This window comes from Sesamum indicum, linkage group LG3 (genome assembly GCF_026168435.1).
Source record: "Sesamum indicum cultivar Baizhima isolate 11 linkage group LG3, ASM2616843v1, whole genome shotgun sequence".
NCBI lineage: Eukaryota > Viridiplantae > Streptophyta > Magnoliopsida > Lamiales > Pedaliaceae > Sesamum > Sesamum indicum.
In genome coordinates, this window is record NC_142659.1 from 31,258,903 (window position 1) to 31,283,134 (window position 24,232).

Sequence of the window (24,232 nt, forward strand, 5' to 3'; positions counted from 1 at the left end):
GTTTAATTAATGGGCTCCTTAATATCCCATCACTCTAATTGATGTATTTATTTATTTACAAGGATAAAAAAAAAAATTACATACAAGTCATACAATAAACACATACACCTTATCACATTACATAATTTCCAACATCACTATAAATATTTAAAATATTATTTTTAATGAAGGGAAGACTATTTATTGATTTGATCTCTCATACGTATAAAAAACTATTTTAAAATCAGCATTGATTTCAAATGATGCACAATTATATAGTGGGCAAAATTCCTATTTCTCACGACCACATCACTAATGTACCTCTACCAAAACATATATAAATATATATGCTCTCCAAACTCGAATTCATGTAATCAAATTATTTATTTTGACCGAGTCTTCTTGCAAAATTTATCTTTAATTATATATATATATATATTGTCTTTAATTATTGAAATCATAGAAAGAGGAAAAGTAGGTAGGTAGGTATAAAAATAAATTAGGAAATTGATTCAGATAATATATAAAAAGTGTTGGTTTAGTTTAATTAGTTGTGGACGGATGGATGCTGTAAAAAGCTGGCGGAGAATATTAATAAAATAAAGAGTAAAGTATAGGTATATATATATTTTTAATTTAAAAAATTATAAATATTATGTTGAATTAAAAAAAATGATGCAAGCGTGAGCGGTGAGCAGCCAATGTCACTCATTCTTCTTATTTCTCACACAGACTCACTGCAACTCTTGTTTTGGCAGTGGCAGCAGCCAATGCCGTCCATTGCATATCTTCGACCTCTCTCAATCCCTTCTTACTTACATTACATTCCTTGTTTTCTCTTCTCTCCTATTCCTTTGTATTATTTATAATGTATTTCCCATCGCCTTCAAAAATTCAATCTTTATATTATCATTTCCGAATTCGCGATGCGATCCCGCTCTTTTGATCTCATGGGCCTATAAACATGCTTCAACTCCACAATTCATTGTTTTACAAACTTATTATTTCTTACCTAGAATTTCCATATTGTCAAGTGCAGGTAGGATTTTCTACTTTCTGTTGAGTTGGATGATCTCGTGAGTATGTGTGGATGCCTACAATGTTGTATATTGGTCTCTCTTCTCCCTTTCCGGCTCAAAGAGAATAGTTATGCTGGATACCTGTGACAGTATGATATGCTAGACATTTTTTTATTTATGTGTTTCAGTTGATTTATGAATAGAAATTCATGTTAATTAGTCACTCATCTACTCTTTGTAGATTGGGCATTTACCAGTTTGCTATAGAAAGACATCGTTATATATATATATATATATATATATATATATATATATACAACACTGACTGATTAGGTGTGTTAGCACACTACACATATTTACCCAATGTATGTGCTCGTGTGTCTATTGTATATGCATTTTCGTCTTATAGTGAAAACTTTCTTGTGATACAGAGGGTACTTGTATTGAAATTGGGTACAGATTATGGATGGTGTTAAGGTTATTGCAGATGGTATGAGGCGGGAAATAGATGCTGGAAAAGAGATTGGACTTAAATATGTGAGTTCCCGTTGCTCAATCTCTGAAATGGATGACCATGATCTCTCAAAGCTACTTGATAAGCCCAGATTAAAGATGGAGAGAAAGAGATCATTTGATGAGAGGTCACTTAGCGAGTTAACAACTGGTCTGCACAGAGGTCTAGAAAGTTACGAGAGTGCATACTCACCTGGACGGTCAACACCGGACACCCCTCCATCTGCTGGGAGTTTTTTCGAGCCACATCCTATAGTTGGAGATGCATGGGAAGCACTCCGAAGGTCCTTGGTGTACTTTCGCGCTCAACCAGTTGGCACAATTGCTGCTGATGATCATGCGTCTGAGGAGGTCTTAAACTATGATCAGGTAAAAGTCATGAGTTTATGATCTTCATGTGAGAATCAGTGATATTTGGGCAACTATGGTATTACTATGCTGCTACAGTGCTATTACCCTCTCCTGAATTTGTAGTTTACATGGAATTCAGGTATTTGTTCGAGATTTTGTACCAAGTGCGCTGGCTTTTCTAATGAATGGTGAGCCTGATATCGTTAAAAATTTCCTATTGAAGACACTTCAGCTTCAAGGGTGGGAAAAACGAATAGACAGGTTCAAACTGGGTGAGGGTGTTATGTCAGCTAGTTTCAAAGTTCTTCACAATCCAATTCGCAAGACAGAAACAATTATAGCAGATTTTGGCGAGAGTGCGATAGGAAGAGTGGCTCCAGTTGATTCTGGTTTCTGGTGGATAATTCTTCTCCGTGCATATACAAAATCTACCGGAGACCAATCTCTGGCTGAAACACCTGAATGCCAGAAGGGGATGAGACTTATTCTTGCCTTGTGTCTCTCAGAAGGATTTGACACATTTCCAACGTTGCTATGTGCTGATGGTTGTTCAATGATTGATCGGAGAATGGTGAGATACCTTGTTATCTCTCTCTTGCTAACAGTGTCTAATGTTGTTATTTATCCATACGATGGCTAATGCTCTTCACTGTTTCAACCAGTCGGACTGATGCATGGTTGCATGAATTACATTTTGGGAGAAAATAATACATTCGAAGCTTATTGAGGCATTTCAGTACATGAATGCTAAATGGCATTTAATGAGCTCTCCCACAAATAGAAGGAAGCACTTCTTGGAAGATTTTTACATTAATTTTGCGACGGAAATTTGCATGATGTACAGAGCAGTTTTGGTGCTGATACTCGGAGGCTGAATTTGTAAAATGAAATTGCATGGAATTTTATTTTCTTCTTTTTCTTCTTCTTCCTTTCTCTCCCTGCGTTTAAGGATGACGTAAACAAATTTTTGGTCTATTTACATCTGGTTTGTTCCATTGCCTGGCTGCAGAAGCAACCTCGTAACTTAATATAGCCTAAACTATATGTTTCTATTTACATATTCTGCACCAATATGAACTTTAAGTTTTCTATCTTTTGGCTTAGACCAGGTAGGTATCAGATTATAATATTCTCTTCATATCTATTTGGCTTTTGCATTGTGTTCCTTGATATTTATTCTATGCCACAATTTGATTTGACAGGGAATTTATGGCTACCCGATTGAGATCCAAGCACTCTTCTTTATGGCATTACGATCTGCTTTGTTAATGCTGAAGCCTGATCAAGAAGGAAAAGAGTTTATTGAGAGAATAGTGAAGCGTTTGCACGCCTTGAGTTATCATATGAGAAGTTACTTTTGGCTAGACTTCCAACGATTAAATGACATATACCGGTATAAAACCGAGGAATATTCTCATACTGCCGTGAATAAATTTAATGTAATTCCTGATTCAATCCCTGATTGGGTATTTGATTTTATGCCAATGCGTGGTGGTTACTTTATCGGAAATGTTAGTCCTGCACGGATGGATTTTAGATGGTTTGCTTTAGGTAATTGTATTGCTATCTTATCTTCACTTGCCACTCCTGAGCAAGCTTCTGCCGTTATGGACCTTATAGAAGCAAGGTGGGAGGAGCTGGTTGGAGAAATGCCTTTAAAAATATGTTATCCAGCACTTGAAAGTCATGAATGGCGAATAGTAACTGGCTGTGATCCAAAGAATACAAGATGGAGTTATCATAATGGAGGATCTTGGCCAGGTTTTTCCATAACTCTCTTTATTTAAAGCTCTCTCTTGCTACTTGGAGCTCTACAGAACTAAAAAGTAGTTTGGATCATTTTTCTGGTTGAAGAACTTCAAATTAAGTCTTCTGCACTATTCTGAAGAGTACCTAACAAATAACACTTTTTTGTTTTCAAAATCAAGGCGTTGATGCATTCAAATAGTGGTTGTAATCTTTACTTTTTGCTCCTGCAGAAACAAGTGGTCTTTTTACTACATTCCTTCAAAAGTTTAGCACAAACAGAAACTGCTAATCTCCGACACTTTTGCAGTATCTTTTCCGTATTCTGTAATGTATTTTGTCCTAATTTATCAACTCATGCATTTTTTTTTCCCTCACTATATTTGTTTACATGTGGACTGCAGTGCTTTTATGGATGCTAACAGCCGCATGCATAAAAACTGGACGCATACAAATTGCAAGACAAGCAATTGATCTTGCAGAGAGCCGTTTGCTGAAGGATAGCTGGCCTGAATATTATGATGGGAAATTAGGAAGATATATAGGTAAGCAAGCTAGGAAGTACCAGACGTGGTCCATTGCTGGGTATCTTGTGGCTAAAATGATGTTGGAGGATCCTTCAAACTTGGGAATGATCTCTCTTGAGGAAGACAAGCAAAGGAAGCATGTTATTAGGAGATCCTCGTCATGGACTTGCTGACAAGCTTCATTTACAAACCCTGTAAAGCAAAAGAAAATGTAGAGAAAGCTGATCAACATGAGACGCCATGTTTGTGTTGTTGAAAAGAACAGTTGTCTGCAATTTCCTCCACGTAGGTTTGATGAAAATTTTGTTTTTGTTTACATTTAGAGTCTCATAAGATTAGCATATTTGTCTTTGGAGTATAAGAGGGAATCATTTGTGTTTAGCTCTTCAAAGGCATTTAGAATTATAAGCTTTTATTATCTGGGTTGAGGTATTACAAATTTACAATCAAGGGCTTCCCTGTGCGGCTATTCGCCCAGACACAAAATTTTTTTGAGAGTTCAGGCAATGAATGTCAGAATTGCCGACACTTAGTTATGCAGACAACCTACTAATAGTCCACAAAAAATCTCCGTACCGGGTAACCTTGTTTCTTTTAACTAAGAGTGGACTAAGCGAGACGAGCTTAATTGCAAGAAAGAAAAATGAAATGAAGGTAAGTCGTAAGGTTTGTGTAGAGAAAGAGCTGGCATGGCCCGTTGTGTACAGATGGAAGGCCTGTCCAAGTGGCTCATGAGATTAGAGTCATGTTGCTCGTTCTTGACCTCTCCAGTCTCCACAAGTCCACACCTCACCCGGCCCCTTCATTTAACAATCGCATTGGTCCCTCTGTTTCTTCATGTGATATAACTTTCTCTTATTGGTCCCTGGTCTATAAATTCTGTACACTGTTGCCTGCTTGGGAGGGTTTGTCTTTTATGAAATGGGCTCTAGCTATTTCGGTTTGACTGTAATAAATAGTCGAGTGCTTCATCATGAGTTGAGTTATGCTTAAGTATGTTGAAAATGCTCCACATACTATGCAATTAAAGCTGCATTCGTGGTAAGAGTCCTGGACCTGGTTGCTTGCGTAGAAACAGAGAGACCAGAAAACGTAGAGACTACAAACAAGCTGTTGAGACAAAAATCTGAAATAAGAAGCGCAAGAATGAAGATAAAGCAAATCTAACAGGCCCGCAAGATAGAGTAATACGGGAAGTCGAAGAGTGAAATTAAATAAGAACTCCGAGAAGTTCCATGTAGCAGTAAGTTTCCTTTCTCGTTGATTTTGGTGGAGCGATTCCCAAAATAGATCAGCAAGTTAATGATCAAAAATTTTAGGGCAGATGACTAAGTTTCAATTATCCAATCAGGTTGTAATTTCCGGAAAACAAATAGCAAGCCATCTGCTCTGTAATTACTACTAAGAAGGCCCCACCAGTGGACCTTCAGCTTCAGCTACATTCATTCAGCTTTTTCTGCCAAGTCCCCACCTGCCACCACCACTTGGACCCCATCACCCCAATCCCATTCCCATCCCAGCTAACTCCCACTGCTTCTCTATTTCGTTATAGCTTTTTCAATGGGTTCCCACCATAGCCCCACACCTAATCTCTCTCTCCAAACACACAGCATCAACCACAAAGGAGGAGGAGAGTGAATAGAAAAACAAATCCCACTAATACTTCCCCACCCAACTTGTTCAGATGGCTCTAAAGACTTCGCTATTACAAAACACCTGACCCTCACTCTTTCGGACAACGTTTGAAGCGGCCAGAAATTTTTCTCGTAATAGAATACAATCCTCCTCCGGAGAAGCATGCAATTTATGGAGTTGCCCGCTCAGAAACAAGGCAACAGTAGTAATTCAGGCCACCATGAAGCGGCCTCCTCCCTACAGCTGCTTTCTCCTCACCGGTACCACCAAAGTCAAGAACCCGGTTCTGGGTCCGGTCTAGCCCCACCTAATGGCCCCTTCATGGGCTCCATTTCCGCCCAACAATCAAGAAACTTAGACGTCTCTTCTTCCTCCTCCACCCCCACCACCGCCAACAGAAATGATTCTGTAACCAACAAAGCTGCCAAGAAACCGTCCAAAGACCGCCATACAAAGGTGGATGGCCGTGGGCGGCGCATACGCATGCCTGCTTTATGCGCTGCCCGCGTTTTTCAGCTGACTAGAGAATTAGGCCACAAGTCTGATGGCGAAACCATAGAATGGCTGTTGCAGCAAGCTGAGCCGGCTATTATAGCTGCCACTGGCACAGGCACAATCCCGGCTAATTTTTCGACTCTCAATGTATCGTTACGCAGCAGCCGCACCACCATTTCAGCTCCACCATCAAAATCTGCGCCTCTCTTCGTCGGCGGCGCCCCCAGCATGCTGGGGTTCCCCCACCAGCTCACCTCAATCGCTAATTTTGGGCAAGACCCAGATGAGAATTACACGAAAAGACGGTTCAGAGGTGATACAACCAGTTCAACATCGGCTACGCCGGGAAGAAACAGTGCTCGGGACCAAGAACAAGGATCAGATACCAAACCCGCTTTATTTCAGGCTTCTAGCTACATTCCGGCTCCCCCCATTTGGGCTGTGGCGCCAGCTGCTGCCAGCATTGGGAACGCGTTCTGGATGCTTCCGGTGAGTGGAGGCGCTGCCACGGCAACAGTGGGGCAGCAGGAATGGCAGTTGAGGACGTCCTCCAACTCCATGCAGAAAATAGGCGGTTTCGAGTTTTCTGGAGTGGGTCGATATAGTCCGATCAATCCGGCGGGGCCAGTGTTGTTGCAACAGGCACATCCCCCGCTTCAGCAGCTGGGTTTAAGTGCTACAGAAACTAATATAGGAACGTTGCCGTGTATGAATGCATATCATAGTAGTAGTAGTAATAGTAGCAGAATTGATTTGGGAATGAACTTGGAGCACTTTCAGCAGCAACAGAGCGATAGCAGCGATGAGAATTCAAAAGAATCAGAGTAAATTTTACATTGATGAAATCCACCCTATTAATAATTTTATTGTCTTTATCTTTATTGTTCAATAATTAATTAAACTAGTCTTATTTTGACAGCTGAAATTTTTGATATTTTGTGCGTACGTATGGTTTCTTCTCTGTTTTTTGCTGTTGTTATTACCTTAGGACTTGAGTTGCAGCTCTCATGTCAGCGTTACTGTTTCTTTCTCTCTCTTTTTGTTTTAAATTTGAAGTGAAAAGGAGTTGTATAAGGATGATGTGAAATTAGGATTGTGTTGACTTGGCAGTAAATCTGGAAATGTTAGAAAATCTGAATCAGAAAAATCAGGGGTCCGTCTAAGGGTCTTGGTCGTTGTTTCTTTGTTTGTGGGGTCAGTGAATTCATTCATTCTGTGCTAAAAGCAAAGGTTTGAATCTGATTGCTAGGTCTTGGTCTTGCTGCTGCTTTAATTGTTTTGACTTTTTCATGAGGGTCCTTTTCGTTATCCTTACATAGATTTTTATGATGGGCTCACACACACAAAAAGTAGCAGTAGCCATGCTACTTAATTTAATCACGTCATATCGGTACATACAATTAAAATACTAGACAAATTAACTAGTTATGCATGCATGCTTAACTAAGCAGCTTTCGATTAACATATATATATATATAGAAAAACCAAGAAACAATATCAATTTAATTAATAATCAATAAAATTCAGTACACAACATCAACATTCTCGAATACCATAACAATAGTTAAAAAAAAAAAAAAAAGAAAATGGACCACATGCCTAATATTTCGCATACAACATACAATACGACTTAAAGGGAGAAAAATAAACCATACAGTACAGCACAACCATTAAAAAACAACATACTTCATAATATATACAACAAAAAACTACTAAATGCTCTCAAAATGCATACTTAACGTATTTTTGGTACTTGGAGTCTGGCAAGTTCACAAGCACCTGGTGCTGACTCATCTTCACAAAGTCTTCAGAAAAGACTTTACCTTCAACCCTTATTACTGACTTTTCAGACAATCGAACAGGAAAAATGGGTGGGATTAGGGTGTGGAATTGGAGAAAAAAGTAATGTATGATTTAGTGATGTGAAGTGCAGGTGCCGACAATTTTGGATTGGAATGAGGCATTAGGGATTGATTAATGAGTAGACTAATAATTAATGTGAATAAAATTAGGAGATATTTTCAATTGGGGAGCGGGAGGATGTTGAATTAAGTATGAATGATGGCTTCACTAATTTTCCATGTGATGTGGACAATGTTTTTTGAAATAGTAATGAATCAAAGGGATGTTGTGTGGCGTCCATTCTTGTTAATTTCTCATCACACAACCAAGAAAAAAGCAATAATCATGGGATTTCATGTGCTGCAAATCCACTTCATCCTCATTAAACTTGCACTTCCCATAACACCAACACTTGCTGCTGCTACTCCACCAATAGCCAAGCCCAACTGCATCCATCCATGTGGGAATGTTAGCATGCCATTCCCTTGATGGCCAGCTGAGACTCTTGCAATTTGTTGCCCACGATTGTTATGACCGAAACCGGACTAGAGTTTCCTACAGATAAATTTGCCCACCTATCTTACTGTTGACAACACAGCCAACAAGTTTACTATTGTGGGCTGTGACACTTACGGCTTTGTTTCTGGGCGTCGCCTTAACCGGAATTACCAGCGGCCGGGTGTATGCAGGTTTAGGCTGCTGCCAGACAGCTATTCCTAAACAAGTTTGGAGAGTGGAGGTGATTTTGAAGAGGTATGAGAATTGTGGAGGAAAGCGCCTTTTACTTTTTCTCCAGAAAATCTTACCAACTAAAGAATGTAGAAAGGGTTCGTATGGTGGTTGATTGGGGCATTGGGAGGAGGGTCAGATGAATTCTTCAAGTTATGAGTGTAAAAGTTTAAACTCAAAGTTATGAGGTTTGGGGCATCATCAGAAAGTGACAAGGTGTGTATGTGTTATTAAATTGGATTGGAGACAGTGTTGTAGTGCAGGTGAAGAGTTGTTGCGGGAGGCAACTAACCTCATCAAACCTACCCACCCCTAACCCTACCCATGTTTGACTGACAACCGACAATAATAATCAAAGAATACGTAGGTGGATGAGGGTAGGAGGGTGGGTTTTATTGCTTCACTTCATATCATATCATATCATTTACAGTTGAGTTGAATTTATAGCTAGCTCTCACGTCTTATTGCCATCATCACTATATACGTTCCTACAAACAATTATATTAATTAATATATATAGGTGATAAGTAGTTATTCGTCTCGCATATTATTATTATTATTATTATTATTAAGAATAATTACACTCTCATTCCTCTGAAATTTAATATAATTACATGTGAATCTCCTATTTATAGGAATAATATTATTAATAACTACAGCAGCAAACTGATGAGGAAATTTAATTTAATGAACCCATAATTGCTTAACAAATAAATTACTTAAAAAAAGCTAATTCATTATTGATATTCGTGAATAAATTGTTTTGATCTTTAATTTGGTATCACTAGATGCATGCTACTTTTTGTACATAGTCGTAATGGACTCGCCTCTCTTGCTCCCCCCCACCTGTGGCCCGCCCCCATCTTCCCCTACCCTTAGCCTTTCCGCAAATTATATAACAAGTACTCCCATCCTACCTTAACTTCATTTTCCATATATATCAAATGATTGAGATGATGATGTTGATCAGCTTCTTTCAATATTTTTAATCAGCTGTCAAAAATTCAATCCACCTACACCTTTAATTTCAATTATATTAATGGAAGGACACAACAAATATACCTCTCATTAATTAATTAATTAATTACAATGCATATAACCAATCTACTTTTAATTACAATACGTACATATTCATTATGCACCATCTCATCCAATCCTAATCTCTCCCTATATTTATATAGAAAAAGGAAAGCAAAATAATAATAATAATAATAATAATAATAATAATAAAAGTGTGATCACAAGAAGAAAACTAAGAATATGGATTTTAATTTTTGTTTCTTTTTTTCAAAAATAAAAGCACTCTACAAATTAATCAGCAACATGTGTATAATTAGCCATTACCTTACAAGATTGGCAATCACTACACAATCCATTCTTCTCAAAACCACCACTCTCTGATATCATATACTTATAATTAGACTGAAAAGGCAGCCCTATTGACAGCTCCAAATCCAATTCATCCTCCTTCTGCGGTGGCGGAGGATGAAGATGAGACTCCTCCTCCTCCTCCTCTGTTGTGCTGCTGCTGCTGTTGCATTTGGCGTTATCTAGTAGTGTCGACGATGAGGTATCCGTGGCAGGAATCAAATTACTTTTGAGGCCGGGGACCTGGTGGTTGGTTGAAATAGTACTAGTGTTGTCGTTTGAGAGTGGTGGAGTTGAGTTTCTCAAGTCGGAGCAAGTAATATTGGGAGAAGCGGCGGCGTTGGAGTTGAGGGGACGGTGGGTTTGGGGGTCGATGCCGCTGTTAATAAGCTTGCGTTTGATGTGTGTGTTCCAGTAATTCTTGATTTCATTGTCTGTTCTTCCAGCCAATCTTCCAGCTATTAAAGACCATCTGCAAATTAAAGAAATTAATAATTACCAAATCCATCAGTTCAAAATTGAATATCACTACCTCCCGCAGCTGTAAAAGATGAAGAAATCTCTAATTTTATAGAGAAAACAATATCCATGGATGGAATTACATCATTAATTATAATCTAGAGAAAGAAAGAATGGAAAAACATATTACTTATTTCCGAGGAGGCTATGAAGTTTGATAATGATTTCGTCTTCTTCTGGAGTGAAATTGCCCCTCTTGAGGTCAGGTCTCAAGTAATTAATCCATCTCAATCTGCAACTCTTGCCACACCGAAGCAATCCTATATAATATAACAATAATTAAAATACATACATACATACATAATGTAGCATATATGTAGGAAGGGGTGGGTGGGTATAGGTGGTACGTACCGGCAGCTTTAGGGAGGGAACGCCAGTTGCCTTCACCATGAGCACGGATGTAATTGATGAGACGCTCATCTTCTTCTTTAGACCAAGCCCCTTTATTGGTGTGAGCTTTTTCACAGCAAGGCGAACGCCCCATCACCTAAACAACACAAGAAATAAACCCGATCGAATAAGATGATGTTGTTGATTGGAAATAAAGATGAGAAACAGAGATCCAAAGAGCTGCAGGAGTAGACCCCTCTTTAATTACACAGATATTCACACAAGTGCATACTGACTATTACATATATATATGTGTGTGTGTGTGTGTGTTTGTGTGGGCGGGGGAGGTGTTGGGTGTTGGGTGTGGGGAAGATGATGAATGAGCAATGATGGATTGATGAAACTTGAAAGAGAAGAGAAGAGAGGAGAGGAGAGGTTGAGTAGGGACTTTGGACTAGGGAGGGAGTGGTTTGTAACAAACAGAATTGGCGTTTGAATTTGAGCTACACCACCACGTTAGTGTTGGTGAGAAACACCAATTAGTTATGAGATGGGGTTGGGATTTGGTGGGTAGGTACACTTTAACGGATCACTTGCCTCTCTCTCTCTCTCTCTCTCTCTTATTATTACATATCATCTACATCCATCTACATATGTACATGTCAGTGTTTGGGTCTTTGTTTCTTGGACATTACTATACATCCATCCATCACAAATTTGTCCATATTATTAGCAATGGGCTTTTGGAGTGGCCAAGCAGCCCAACCCATATCAAAACAATATTGTAGCTGTGGAGAGGCTGAACTGAGTTTGAGTGGATGATGACCAGATGGATGGATGATTGTTGGAGTTGGACAGCTACAGGAAGCGCAACAATAATTGAAGTAGCAGCAGTAGCTTCTCGTCTTTTTGGAACAACTTCAGTTCTCCTATGCTTTTGTCTACATATTCATGGATTCATGCCAAAATCTGCATCTCTTAAATTTTTTAATCATTAGTGCTTATCGAACCATCACGACGTTGGAATTGTTGGGAGTGGATCTCTATCAACTTAATTGACACCACCATTACTCATCTTCACCTATACATTTCCAATATCCCCATCTCTTTCAATAAAACATTGAATATATTATCAAAATCATGAACAAGGAAAATTGATCTGAATACATAATTAAATTGGATGGATATCCAGCAACTGTTGGTTGCTTCTGCTGCACATTCTTTTATTTCAACTTATTTACCAAATTATAAATTCTCTTCTGCTTTTGATCTCACTCACAGAAGGGAGTCTGTCCTGGCTGGTAGTCTCTTGAAGAAATTCACAGGTACTGATGGCATCTTGCTCCTGAACCGGGGATGCCGCAGTATGTATAGACCAATTAGCACTGCCACCACCTGGAATGGTGTCACATACAGAAATACAGCCCAGATCAATGAAAATATAATAAAGATGGCTGTCGCCCTCGGGTCCCTCCAGCTCAATATGGAAAGCGCCCTTTCCCCTTGTGTTGCCAAATCTCCAATCACTGTTTGAACTCTTCCTGCCACGCTTCGCAACCTGTCGTATCTCATCCTCACAATGTCAGTTGGCCGAGAAGTTGGAAATGTGTCGAATTCCTCATCTAGTTCATCTGGATGTGTGTTTTCGGCTTGAGAAAGACGAGCATCCATGTGTGGTGGAACTCTGGGCCTAAACCGATAGTTCCACAACCCAATGACAAACAGGTAGAGGAAAATTGTAGGCAGAATCAGCTCGGGGTAGCATACTAGTATCAGAAAGAGCACATGCACAAGGATTGTGGTCAGGGGGTTTTTCCAGTAACAAATGCCATCGAACCATCTGCACACATACGATATCCCAGAAAGGAGTGACATTATGCGGAAGAAGTTGGCTTTGCTTCTCCTAAGGCTCCACATATGGTAATCAACATCCAACATATACTCCACTATCTCCCTTCTAAGCGGTGGCTCAGCCCTGGACAATTTTGCAGCCACTATCTGCATTGCCTGGTGTCGGAGCCAATCAATGTGCCTAACCGATATTGGCTGAACATAATGCATTTTGGGTAGCAACGGCTTCCCATATTGTGCCACCATGTTCACCCAAGCAGTGCAACTGAAACGTATTGCCAGGTGGAGCTCCCCATGCTTCTTCAAACCCGAGGGGGTAAGAACCAATAAGGGGTATGAGTGGGTGTAAATTCGATCCGTCTCTAAGGTGGAGAGCCTAATTCTCACTTTTCCAATCCTTTGATCCCTTGCGTCATCCTTGCCATTGATGTGGCAATTGTCGAAGACACCAATAGTTATCACGGTGCAAGGATCGTACACTTCCCAAGTGTACTGCTCATTCCACCGAGGATGCAGAGTGTCTAAAAGTGTTCTGGTCCGAACCCATTTGTTACCGTACTTGGCCACACAATAAGCATCCGTCATCTTACCATCCTTGCTCTTCATTGGCAGCAGATTTCTAGCACTCAAAATGCCAACTTCAAGAAGTCCAATGCTGGGCTTTCTCAGATGCTTGGATGATGGCTGAAGATCACTGCTGAAATGGGTGGACTCATCCAGGACATGGTAACCGGAATCTATGCAGAGCCGAAGAAGAATTCTGCTGGCAAATTTCAACTCTTTTTTCTTCTCCCCTTCTTCCTCTGCCACAGATGGCTTTTGGAGAGGAAACCAACGGGCATCAGGCAGCTTAGCAGTTTCGATTCTCTGTGGAACTTCTCTAACTGGTATGATAATCCTTCCTATCACTTCATCTTTGCCTGGTCCAATTCTGTCTTCCACGCTGATAATTATGTACTCATCGAAAGGCTCAGATGCCACAAACATAAGCTCCTCATTCCACTCTGGATTAATGTGCTTCATTGGTGAAGGCCTGGTGACCCGCATCTGATGCCCCAGCTGCACCCTCACAAAAGTATCCGGTTGCCGCCCTTTATCTGATGGCACCAGATCTTGGGCTGCGATCATATGGGCTCGGAGATAATACAATTTCGGCGAGAAATATACTTTTGACCTCGTATTGGCAAGGCTTTGCTGGCTTACGCTGTGAGCATCAGAGTGCCAAGCCTCGGGGAAGGCTTCATCAGCCTGTGTCCCCATCCAAACTGCAAGCATAATCTCCCCCTGGTTGATTTTCTCCCCTTTCTTGTCCACCAATTTGTACCACTGAGGAGCCAGTGGACTATCCGGTGGCACCCGCTGAGGCACTTCTGCTATATCAAATAAGACTTTCCCCACAAAATCATCCTTCCCGATATCCTTATCCTTCACAGTAACTTCAACCAAATTGGTTTGCAGTCTCTCCTTTGAAAAGGCAAAAACGCTATTCCAGACGGGATTCTGATTCTTCTCCAAGTGCTTAGTCACACCTTTGTAGTTTCCAACTTTCACCTCAACGTAGGGATCCAGACTTCCTGATATGTCCATCACAGGTAGATCCTTAGCTTTTACAACATGTACATACAGAAAATTCATCTGCTCGACCAAATCATAAGTGCTTGCAGTTTTGTCCCTTCCCCAATACCCCATTCTTGCAGCCAAAGGAGGCCTAGTCTCCACCACCCCATACTCAGGCTTCTGTCCTGGAAATTGCATTTGCATTACAGTAGCTGCAGGTGCTGCTCCAGACTTGGCAAAATCACTCCGAGTTTCCACGAAAACCGGCTTCTCAGCCGGCGGGGGTGGGGGGCCCCCTCCTGCGGAAGCAGTACTCCCCACAGAGTAAAAAGTCCTCACCTCTTTCTCCTTCTTTTTTTTCTTGTTTTTCTCATGGCTTCTCTTGTAGTAATGCTCATCATCAAACTTATTAGGATTGATCTCCTGCAACGGAGCAGGAGCAGTCTCTGTGGGTTTATTGGGATGATGATTGTAATGACTGTCCACAGCATCCAGGTGCTGCTGGAAAACTTGCTCCAGTGGCTCAAAAGACTGAACTCCATCAACACCCCCATGCACAGAGGAATATATCTTCAAAGCAATATCACCCTTCACGTGAGAAAAGATACCTCTTTTATCAAGGGGGTACCTCTGGACGACGGCTTCATGGTCGGAAAAGGGAACGGACATGCCAGAAATCCGAACCCTTCCGAGAAAATTCTTGTGGTGGCCTTGTTTGTTATCATTGTAGACGAAAACCTCAATTGTTTGGTTGGGAAGGTCTCTGGGATTCTTGATGTTGAAAACAAGCTTTTCATTCCAAGAAGGATTGAGATCTTTAGGCTTAGTGGAAGTTCTTTGGTGTTGCTCATCAAATTGAACCTCTACGAAGGGGCTAGCGCTTCCATGGCCATCTTTAGGCATGAGATCACTGGCATCAAGAACTTCAACGACGAGTTTTGCCATGGAATTTAGGAGGAGAGAGAATTAGGTATGATGGAAGAAGAAGAAGAAAAAGAGGTAGGGGGTAGAAAGAGAGAGAGAGTAGTAAGGAAATAGGGTGGAGGAAAATAGTTGGCGGTGGGGGATGTCATTGGGGAGGGGGGGTTATTTGGAGTAAGAAGACAGGAACATACACGTCTGTAATTTGTTGGAAGGGAAGAGAAGAGTATGATTGTTTGGAGGAATTAAGGGGGCGGGGTCCCTACTCTCCTCCTATATCTCTTTTGATTCTTGTCTTTGTCTGTATACATATATATATATATGTATGTATGGATCATTACAAAAGTCTTAAAAAGTTTTTCTTTTCTTTAAAATTGGATTTTATCAAAGGTAACAAACTATAAAGGTAATGAATTCGTTTTTCATACAAATATATTTGATTCTCATTAAAATGGTAAGTGGGGTGGGGTGGGGTGGATGGAAAATGTTAGGTAGTGGGATTAGTTGAAAGGGGAGCACTTTTGAATGGGATTGATTGATTCATGGAAACAAAGAAAAAGGCTTTAGGACTTAAAAAGCACTACTTACCCTCTCTCTCTTTCTCTCTCTCTCATGTGTATGGTAATGGATGCATATTTGAAAAGATCCACTATCACTATGAGGTGTGTGTGTATACTCTTTTCATGACTTGTCCTTAATATACAGTTAAAATCGTGTTTGATTTTTTTATATCTGCTGATTGAGACTGCAATGGTAAAGTAAAGTATATATAATGTTGTGTGTACAAAAACTGAAAACTGTGGGTCTAAGTTGAACAATTTGAAAACCAGACAAGTTTACATATATATGCTAATTTCATGGGTAAAACAAATTCATGTATCAATCACCACTACACTACGTACACCTAAAAAAACAAAGTAGAAATTGAGAATGAGGTGAGGTGAGGTGAGGGTGGGGTGGGGTGGGGTGGGGTGGGGTGGGGGGCACAACAATTATTAATTGAGATGAGATGCATGACTTAGGTGCCAAGTACTCTCTCCTTCTCCTACTGCATGCACTTCCACTTCATCATTTCATACCAACACAATTTTAATTTTAATTTCATTTGTCGGCTACGTACACGTACCTTACCTTTTCCTCACTACACACACATATATATATATAAAGATGCAATTATACATATATACTATACTAATTCACCCCTCTCTCTCTCTACATACCCAAAGTAGGCAATTACATACATTTGCGGCCTCTACGTCCAATATATATAGGTGGGGATATATATTAAAATAATTATATTCAGAAAACAGTACGTACATACCATTCTCTACATATACACATATTATTAATTACTTGATGGAATCTTGATGAGGTAGCTGGAAAGTATATATGTTTTCTTCAACTTGTGTGTGTATATATATATATAGGGCAGACATTAATTAATTAATAATGAATTATATATATATATATATGAGTGTTTCAAATAAGAAAAACAATCAACATGAGTCAAGAGGAGAGGGCAGGAATAATGAATGAATAACTAATTATAAGTCGCATATATGATGATGATGATGATGAGTTATTGATGAGGAGAAATGAAATGATTGAGGTTGGTGGGAGGTAAGGTAGCAGTAAACCCAACATGCCCACATGCATCCATTCACCCCGCCCGCCCCATCATGTTATAATGTAATTAATTATCAAAAACATAATTATAACAAATGACATTATCACTACAATCAATGCCATATTGCTAATTACAATCCACATATATGTAATATAATCCTCAACTACTTATTATTGTAAAGACGGAATAATATTGGAGCAATGTATATGAATTAGAATGATTAAGTTATTTACAATACAAACAAATTAGCATAATTAATTAATCACAGCTGTTAAACTTGATAGACACACTGAGAGAGAGAGGGGGGGGGGGGAGTGAGAGTAATTAATATTAATACTGGGAGGGAGGGAGGGATAGAGATAGAGGTGTGTAGGGTGTAGATATATATATATATGTATATGCATCATAATCATGTGGGTGCATGGTACGTAGTTAGGTTAGCTAGATTTGTCAGTGTCAATATTGTTGTTGATATTCACATGCAGCGGCACATGGCATGGCGCATCCCAACCCCTTTTTCCCCTCCATTTATTTTATTTGTTAGCTGCTCAAATTCTCACAACAAACACCACACACTGATACACACTACTCTCTCTCTCTCATTATAATAATAAAAAAATACATATATACATTTGTGTACAAGTACATATATTAGTAGTCTGCCACTGCCAGTTAGACAGTTGATGCTACTTGCTATTTTCATTTCTTTATTATATAGGGTTAATAAGATACACCCTCAATGTATGAGGCCTTTTCTACTTTGTCCTCCTCGTATGAAACTTTTCATTTTTTTTAAAAAAAAAAAAATGAGGTGTGAAATTACACTTTTACCCCGCCCTAAAGAAAAAAAAAGGAGAGGAGATAGTTGAGGTCCAAGTTCAGTAGCTCACCTGGAGGGAGTGTGATTCGTTGCATGAGTGTCTGATATTCTGTTCCTCCAAAGAGCCCAATAGATAGTGATGAAGGTCTGAGGTGAATTCTGTGGTCATATGTTCAATCCAGTCGCACGAATCAGAAGAGAAAGCAGACACAATGGCCCAGCGAAGATGAGATAAACACCAAACTTGGCGGGCAAAAGGGTAGCCAAGAAAGACATGCATGTTGTCCTATCCCTTGGATTGGCAAAGAGGACACACCAGCAGCTCATCAATCAATTTTTTCTTTATTTACCCCTGTTGGAAAGGCATTATGAGCTAATTTCCATGTGAAAACCTAATCTTTCTCGGGATGTTCGTCTTCCAAATAGGGGAACATGATGTTGAGGTAGAAGGTTGTGATTGAGAGGAAAGAGATACAGCCACATGATAAGCGCTACCAACAGAGAACTCACCATTGGCTGTGTGATGCCAAATAAACAAGTCCTCTCCTCCATTAGAGCTAAGCGGGATTGTCAGGATAACGTCCGCTTCGTCCTGCCAAAAAAGTTCCCGTACACGTAAGTGATTCCAATCCTTGGTGTTAGCATCGATAAGATCACTAATTAACCCGCATGTTAGGGTTATGTATTCCATGAGGGGAGAGAATTCAAAAAGAGAAAGGACGTGAGAGCCGGGGGTCTTTCCAAACACAAATGGAATTTCCCATTCGGATACGCAAGTAGCACCTTGAATTTCGTCTTTGATGGAAGTTGCTGTATTTCTGTTGAACACTACCGAGGATTTAGCAAAGTTAATTTCCTGACCTGCAGTCCTTCCAAAAGTCTAAAATGCAAGTAGCAGCCTCAACAGTGGCTTGGCAAAAGATCAAGGTATCGTCGAAAAATAGGAGATGGGAAACACAGGGGGCTTGCCAACATACCGCTACACTCTGTAATCTGCCATTTCGTCCTTCTTTCTACAACAAACTAAAAGCCTCTGTGCAAAGTAAAAATAAGTACAGGGAAATGGAGTTCCTTGTAGGAGCTCTCTTCGGTGGGTAACAAAACCAAATTGAGAGCCACATAAGATAAAAGAATAAGATACTAAAGAAACGCACAACATGACCAACTCTACAAATTTGGGTTGGGGGGGGGGGGTGGTAATCCTAACCTAAACAAGACTTTCTCAAGAAATTATGACTCAACCTTGTGGTAAGCCTTACTAATGTCCAATTTTAGTGATATATGCCTTTTTTTGGCCCGTCTTTTGGTGTTTAGGTAGTGATTTACTTTAAAAGCGAGCAGAACATTATCAGTTAAAAGTCTACCAAGTACAGAGGCAGGTTGACTTGGGAAAATAATAGCATCCAGAATCGATTTCAATCTATTTGCTATGGTTTTGGAGGCTATCTTATATGCAACGTTGCAGAGATTGATGGAGCGGAATTGGGTGAGGGTTTCCAGTTTCTTGCATTTCGAAATCAAAACTATGTGTGTATGGTTAAGCTCAGAGGGTAAGATCATATCATTGAGAAGCATGAGAGTACTAGAGATAACATCCTTACGAACAACATGCCAATACTTTTGAAAAAGTGAAGGCGGAAACATTCCAGTCTCGGGGATTTCAAAGGGGCCATGTGGGATAACGCCTGGGATACTTCATCTTCAGTGTACGGTCGCATAATCTCCTGCAGCATGCTGTTAGAGATCCTCGTCGTACTCTCCTCTGTCCCCCTTTTCCAGTTCTTCCTCCGAAGAATTTCGAGTTCGAAAGATATTCCCAAAATAAGCCTCTATGTGATTTTGGATGTCCTCATTTGTTTCCAACCGTTGACCCTCCGCATTTTTAATCCGGTTTATAGCGTTCGTCTTTCTACGGGCACTGCCTTGATTGTGAAAGAACGAGGTATTTTGGTCACCCTCCCAAAGCCAATGGATTTTAGCTCTCTGTTTCCAAAACACCTTTTCTTGTGCTAATAACTGTTCCATATCCTTTTGAATTCGACTCTCCATCTGCTTGCTTTCAGTGGTGATAGTTCTACATCAGATTCGAGTTAGTTCTCTTCAAGAGTTTGAATCTACTTACAGAGTGGGCGGGAACCCTGTTGCCGATTCCATGCTAGTAATCTTGCTGCATACCCGCGTTGCTTGGCTAATAAAGGGTGTTGTGAACTGTTATCCTACGAGTTCCAACCTTCTTTCACAACCTGTTCGCAATCGACAGACAAGGCCCAGATCGCTCGAAATGGTTTATGCTTACGCTTGAGAGGCCTCAATTTCTATCAAAATTGTTGAATGGTTTGAAGAGGTTACCCTGAGGTGGCAAACAATTGTATTTGGAAACTTGCTCCTCCACATTGGGTCCGCACAAGCCCTGTGAAGACGTTCGTAGATTTTTCGTATGCAAAAGATAGTAATTGTTCATCTCCCAGGGTTGCATGCAATTTCAGAACATGCTTGAGGGGTTTGGTGACGTCAATAGAAGTCGTAACCGCATGAAGAACCCCATACCTGCCCAGTATCATCCATGTCAACATCTATAACTCGACCAATGTGATTTTCAATAAAACTGACCATTTCTTTCGACATCTTGCTAAGTGGCAATCCACGAACACGTATGTGAAAATCTGCAAATCAAGGTTCACATCACTCGAATTTTCGTTCATGCCAATAGAACTGAGAACCAGCAAATTCTTTTCAAATGACCAAGGGCAACTTTCTTGGACTCGGTTACGATCTATATGATTAAGCTTCAGCAAAAATCAATTTCCATCCAGTAATTTGAAATCTATGCCACTTAATATCAATGTGGATTTGAGAGCATCGGCATGAAAGAGTTATTGAGACAAAAGACGCCCCACCAAATATAATTCATATGCTTCAGAATCAGAATACCAGAGATTGGAAGAAATCATCACTCCATTTTCCTCGGCCTCTGCCAGTGATAGGGTTGTTTGCAATTGATTGAACCCGGAATCCATGGATTGGAACAAGATTCAGAGAAGTCGGAGATAAGCAATGATGATCCAAGTCAGAAGCCGCAGTAGAAGACGTCGGGGATACACCACAATGAAGCAAATCAAAGTCAGAAAATCGAAAAAAAGGTAAACAAGGAATTAAAGAAAAGAGAGATAAGAAGTGGTGAGAAGCAAGATCTGCGAGGAGGGAACGACGGAGCTAGACAAAAGCAATCAGGAGCAGAGGCGGTGATTGGCGCACAAGCAACCCTCGTTCAGGGGAAAGGACTCTCACTCGAGAGGAGAATACTAATAGATAATAGACATGTCCTATTATATATCTAATACTTGAGGCCATATATAACAGAACTGCATATGATTTGGAAATGAATTAAGATAGAATTGTTCAGTTAAAAGTAAGATTCTGTTACATATACAGAAGTGGGTTTTTATATATGTAAATTAAGTATATGCACTTTATAATAGGATATATATGTATGGTAAATGATGGAGATCAATAAGAGAAAACAGGCAGTAGCATGATATTGCGTTTATTATAACATATATCAATAGGATATCATGAATATATATATTCATCTTCAGTTAATAATTTTGAGCTACATTGCATGAAGTGGGGGGGGGGGGGGTAATTAATTTAAGAGGAGAGGAGTTTATATTATTATAAGATGTACTACAATATTAATCATATTAATTAAATAGGTAGGAGAGGAGAGGAGCGTCGCGTGGCATCTTCATCATCACAATTAAAGAAAAAGGGCGTCCACAGATCATCATGATATCACATCAAGAATCATACAACCAAATTGCAATTACAAGGAGAATTATAAGTAAATTAAAATGGAGAGAAAGTAAGAGATATGTAGATGAAGTCCATGTGGTACGTGGTCATGATCATATACGTACATGGATTTGGGACAAATTTGGTTATATATGCTCTTTGTGTGGACCACTCTTGAATCAACCAACTCCTCATGGTCGGCAATAATATCTAAACAAGAACTGGTAATTATGGTTGCTGCTGCATTCCCCAGCAAGCAGAAAACCCCTCTAATTTAATTAAGGCTACTTAAACCGATCAAACACCTCTCCTTCAATTGAATAGGTTCTTTGCTCCAGTTTTCCAATTGAATTATTACCTCATGCACGGACATAACACGTAATACACAGATAATGCCTACACAAACCAAGTACAAAAACTTGGATAAAATCAGCTTTTCAGTCACCATTATAATTGATCCTTGACGAATCTTGGGTTGGGTAACAGAAGAATTCACGTATTGAATGATGGGCTGTCTCCATGATGCTTATTGTTTGGCAATTGGCATCTAGTTTCAAGTATATGGCTCCTCTCCTGGGTAAGCATACAACCAACATACAAATCATCCCCTATCTCTCTATATACTCAACATAAGTTAAAGAGATACTGAACACGCACGCGCACACACACACAAGAAAAGGCATTATTCATGATGAGAAGGAATGAGTGGCATGACACAGCTCGTACGGCACCACCATCCACTGATGACCCTCAAAATTTTTCCCCATAGTAATAAGCTGTTCCAACCATTAGCGCAACTGTAGCACCTTGCACAACCACACGAGCCCTCATTAGTTTCTGACCCAAATGAGAATTTCCCTGTCTGAAACTAATTAGACCAGCTGTAAGCACTCCTGCCGTCATAAAAGCACCTGACATGCAAAAATGCTTGAGGGCAATACATGATGAAGAAACAATCACATACTTACTACTAAACAAGAATTTACTGTTACATTGGGTCATCACTTTGACCTCAAAGATATTGTAGGCAATCTCGACACATACTATATGTTTTATACTATTGTAAGATTGGTCCAGGATCCTACAGCTAAAATGCAATCCATAAACTCTTTAGCCAATGCCTTGGGCCTAGCAATTGCATTCCATCTATTGGCACCCCAGAGTGGTGGTATCTGCACCCAGAAATATGGTTTAACCTTTTTACTATGTAAATCCTTTCAAGAGAAACTGCAAGACCTTGGCTTCCACACAGGGAACATATAAATTCGCTTAAAACTACCTAGCTTCCCTCATGGTTATGCTAAACCCATAACACCTGCTCTCTTCCTTTCCAATCAGAGATCCATGGCTTCATGTACTTGAGGCATTAGTAATTACCAAACATAATCGCAAGATGAATCACAATCTTATAAATGATTCCCTCATAGGTTGTGCCACCCACCATTAATTTGAGCGTAATAAAAGGACCAGGGAGAAAAACCCCCAATACCCAGAACGAAAAGAGTAGGGAAAGCAGTAATTCTTTACAGGATGAGAAACTAACCAATGGGGACAAGCGGATTCCTAACACGCTTTTTTTCCTGAAATAGTTCTTCCAGTTCCGAATTGACAGCCCCCATCTAATCAATTTCACGTCTAGTTAATTCAAAATTACAGGAAACAGCAAGTCTAGAAGACCAACCAAGATAGAAATTTCCAGCATAAGAAATTCAAAAATTCACAGGCATCTCCTACGCATCATCACTTGTACCACAATTGATTCATTTTAAATAAACATGACATGATTCAACAATTTAAGCTGAATGCAGCTATTGCCAAATTCCAATAACGGCTGTCCCAAAGAAATTAAAGCTTTTATGTTGCAATCAGAAAGAAAACCAAATTATACTAGCAAACGAAGATGGAGTTTCTGCAAGATTACACCAGATGCAAGTCCTAACCGTATAGATCAACGGGCTTTCTTAATTTACTCCAAGTAATAACAAAACTTTTGATATTCCAGCTTATAGATATAGAAAATATCGCATCCATACCTCGAAAAAAGTAATTTTGGAGACCCCAAATTGAGAAAAGAAACGAAAATATGGTTAGGTTAGTGGGTGTTTGAGGAACGGGTGTTAAATGGGGAAATGGGAGTGAAGGAAAGAAGGAAGGGAGGAAGGGCGTTGGTTTGATAAGAACCACATAATAATTGAAGAAAGAATTAGGGCGGAGGCAGCAATTGGACATTGGAGTGTTGAACTTGAGCTCCATCTCTTTGCATTTGGGCTTTTGGTTTTGGGTCGTTAGTCTAATGTGTCTGTATGTATCCATCCATCTTCCTCTGCTATTTCCTATTTATTTATTATTTCTACAACTTTTAAACTAAATTGATATTTTTTTAAAATTAAATATTTTTTTTATTTTTTAAAATTATAAATAATATTTATTGATGTTATAATCATAATTATATCCCTTATTTAAAGAGATGTATCTGGTATTTCTGAGTGAAGGTGAAAAGGCCAGCGAGGAAGGGGATCTCTTCTGCCACGTAGAATTCTGCAACAACATATCAATGCCACGTGTTCCATGTCTACGAACTACGTGGACACTCCCTTTGGTTTTGTGTCCT

The 24,232-nt window shown here is 39.7% G+C and overlaps 5 protein-coding genes across 6 annotated transcripts; 2 read left to right on the forward strand and 3 right to left on the reverse strand.

Annotated features, from left to right (window-relative positions):
* The first annotated feature begins 680 nt into the window (after positions 1–680).
* On the forward strand, positions 681–4,526 carry LOC105159548 (alkaline/neutral invertase CINV2-like). Of its 2 annotated transcripts, none has more exons than XM_020692673.2 (5): positions 681–1,018; positions 1,430–1,880; positions 2,002–2,433; positions 3,065–3,623; positions 4,013–4,526. In XM_020692673.2, exons 2-5 carry the CDS (start codon positions 1,461–1,463, stop codon positions 4,306–4,308), a joined length of 1,707 nt encoding a protein of 568 aa, XP_020548332.1. In that variant the 5' UTR covers positions 681–1,018; positions 1,430–1,460; the 3' UTR covers positions 4,309–4,526. The 2 variants fall into 2 exon arrangements, with proteins under 2 accessions (XP_020548332.1, XP_088734384.1); XM_088878258.1 differs by having other exon boundaries at positions 1,486–1,880.
* Positions 4,527–5,204: 678 nt separating this feature from the next.
* On the forward strand, positions 5,205–7,210 carry LOC105159614 (transcription factor TCP23-like). The gene has a single exon (XM_088878260.1). It carries the CDS (start codon positions 5,933–5,935, stop codon positions 7,091–7,093), a length of 1,161 nt encoding a protein of 386 aa, XP_088734386.1. The 5' UTR covers positions 5,205–5,932; the 3' UTR covers positions 7,094–7,210.
* Positions 7,211–10,097: 2,887 nt separating this feature from the next.
* Positions 10,098–11,664, reverse strand: LOC105159549 (myb-related protein 308). Its single transcript, XM_011076654.3, has 3 exons — positions 11,075–11,664; positions 10,854–10,983; positions 10,098–10,676 (listed from the first exon to the last, which is right to left on the reverse strand). The coding sequence occupies exons 1-3, from the start codon at positions 11,205–11,207 to the stop codon at positions 10,148–10,150; spliced, it is 792 nt and encodes a 263-aa protein (XP_011074956.1). The 5' UTR covers positions 11,208–11,664; the 3' UTR covers positions 10,098–10,147.
* A 496-nt stretch (positions 11,665–12,160) lies between these two features.
* LOC105159550 (FT-interacting protein 7) lies at positions 12,161–16,267 on the reverse strand. The gene has a single exon (XM_011076655.3). The coding sequence runs from the start codon at positions 15,404–15,406 to the stop codon at positions 12,329–12,331; it is 3,078 nt and encodes a 1,025-aa protein (XP_011074957.1). The 5' UTR covers positions 15,407–16,267; the 3' UTR covers positions 12,161–12,328.
* Positions 16,268–22,040: 5,773 nt separating this feature from the next.
* Positions 22,041–23,896, reverse strand: LOC148788895 (RING-H2 finger protein ATL48-like). The gene is made up of 3 exons (XM_088878261.1): positions 23,655–23,896; positions 23,165–23,240; positions 22,041–22,532 (listed from the first exon to the last, which is right to left on the reverse strand). Exons 2-3 carry the CDS (start codon positions 23,238–23,240, stop codon positions 22,372–22,374), a joined length of 237 nt encoding a protein of 78 aa, XP_088734387.1. The 5' UTR covers positions 23,655–23,896; the 3' UTR covers positions 22,041–22,371.
* Between the last annotated feature and the right edge of the window lie 336 nt (positions 23,897–24,232).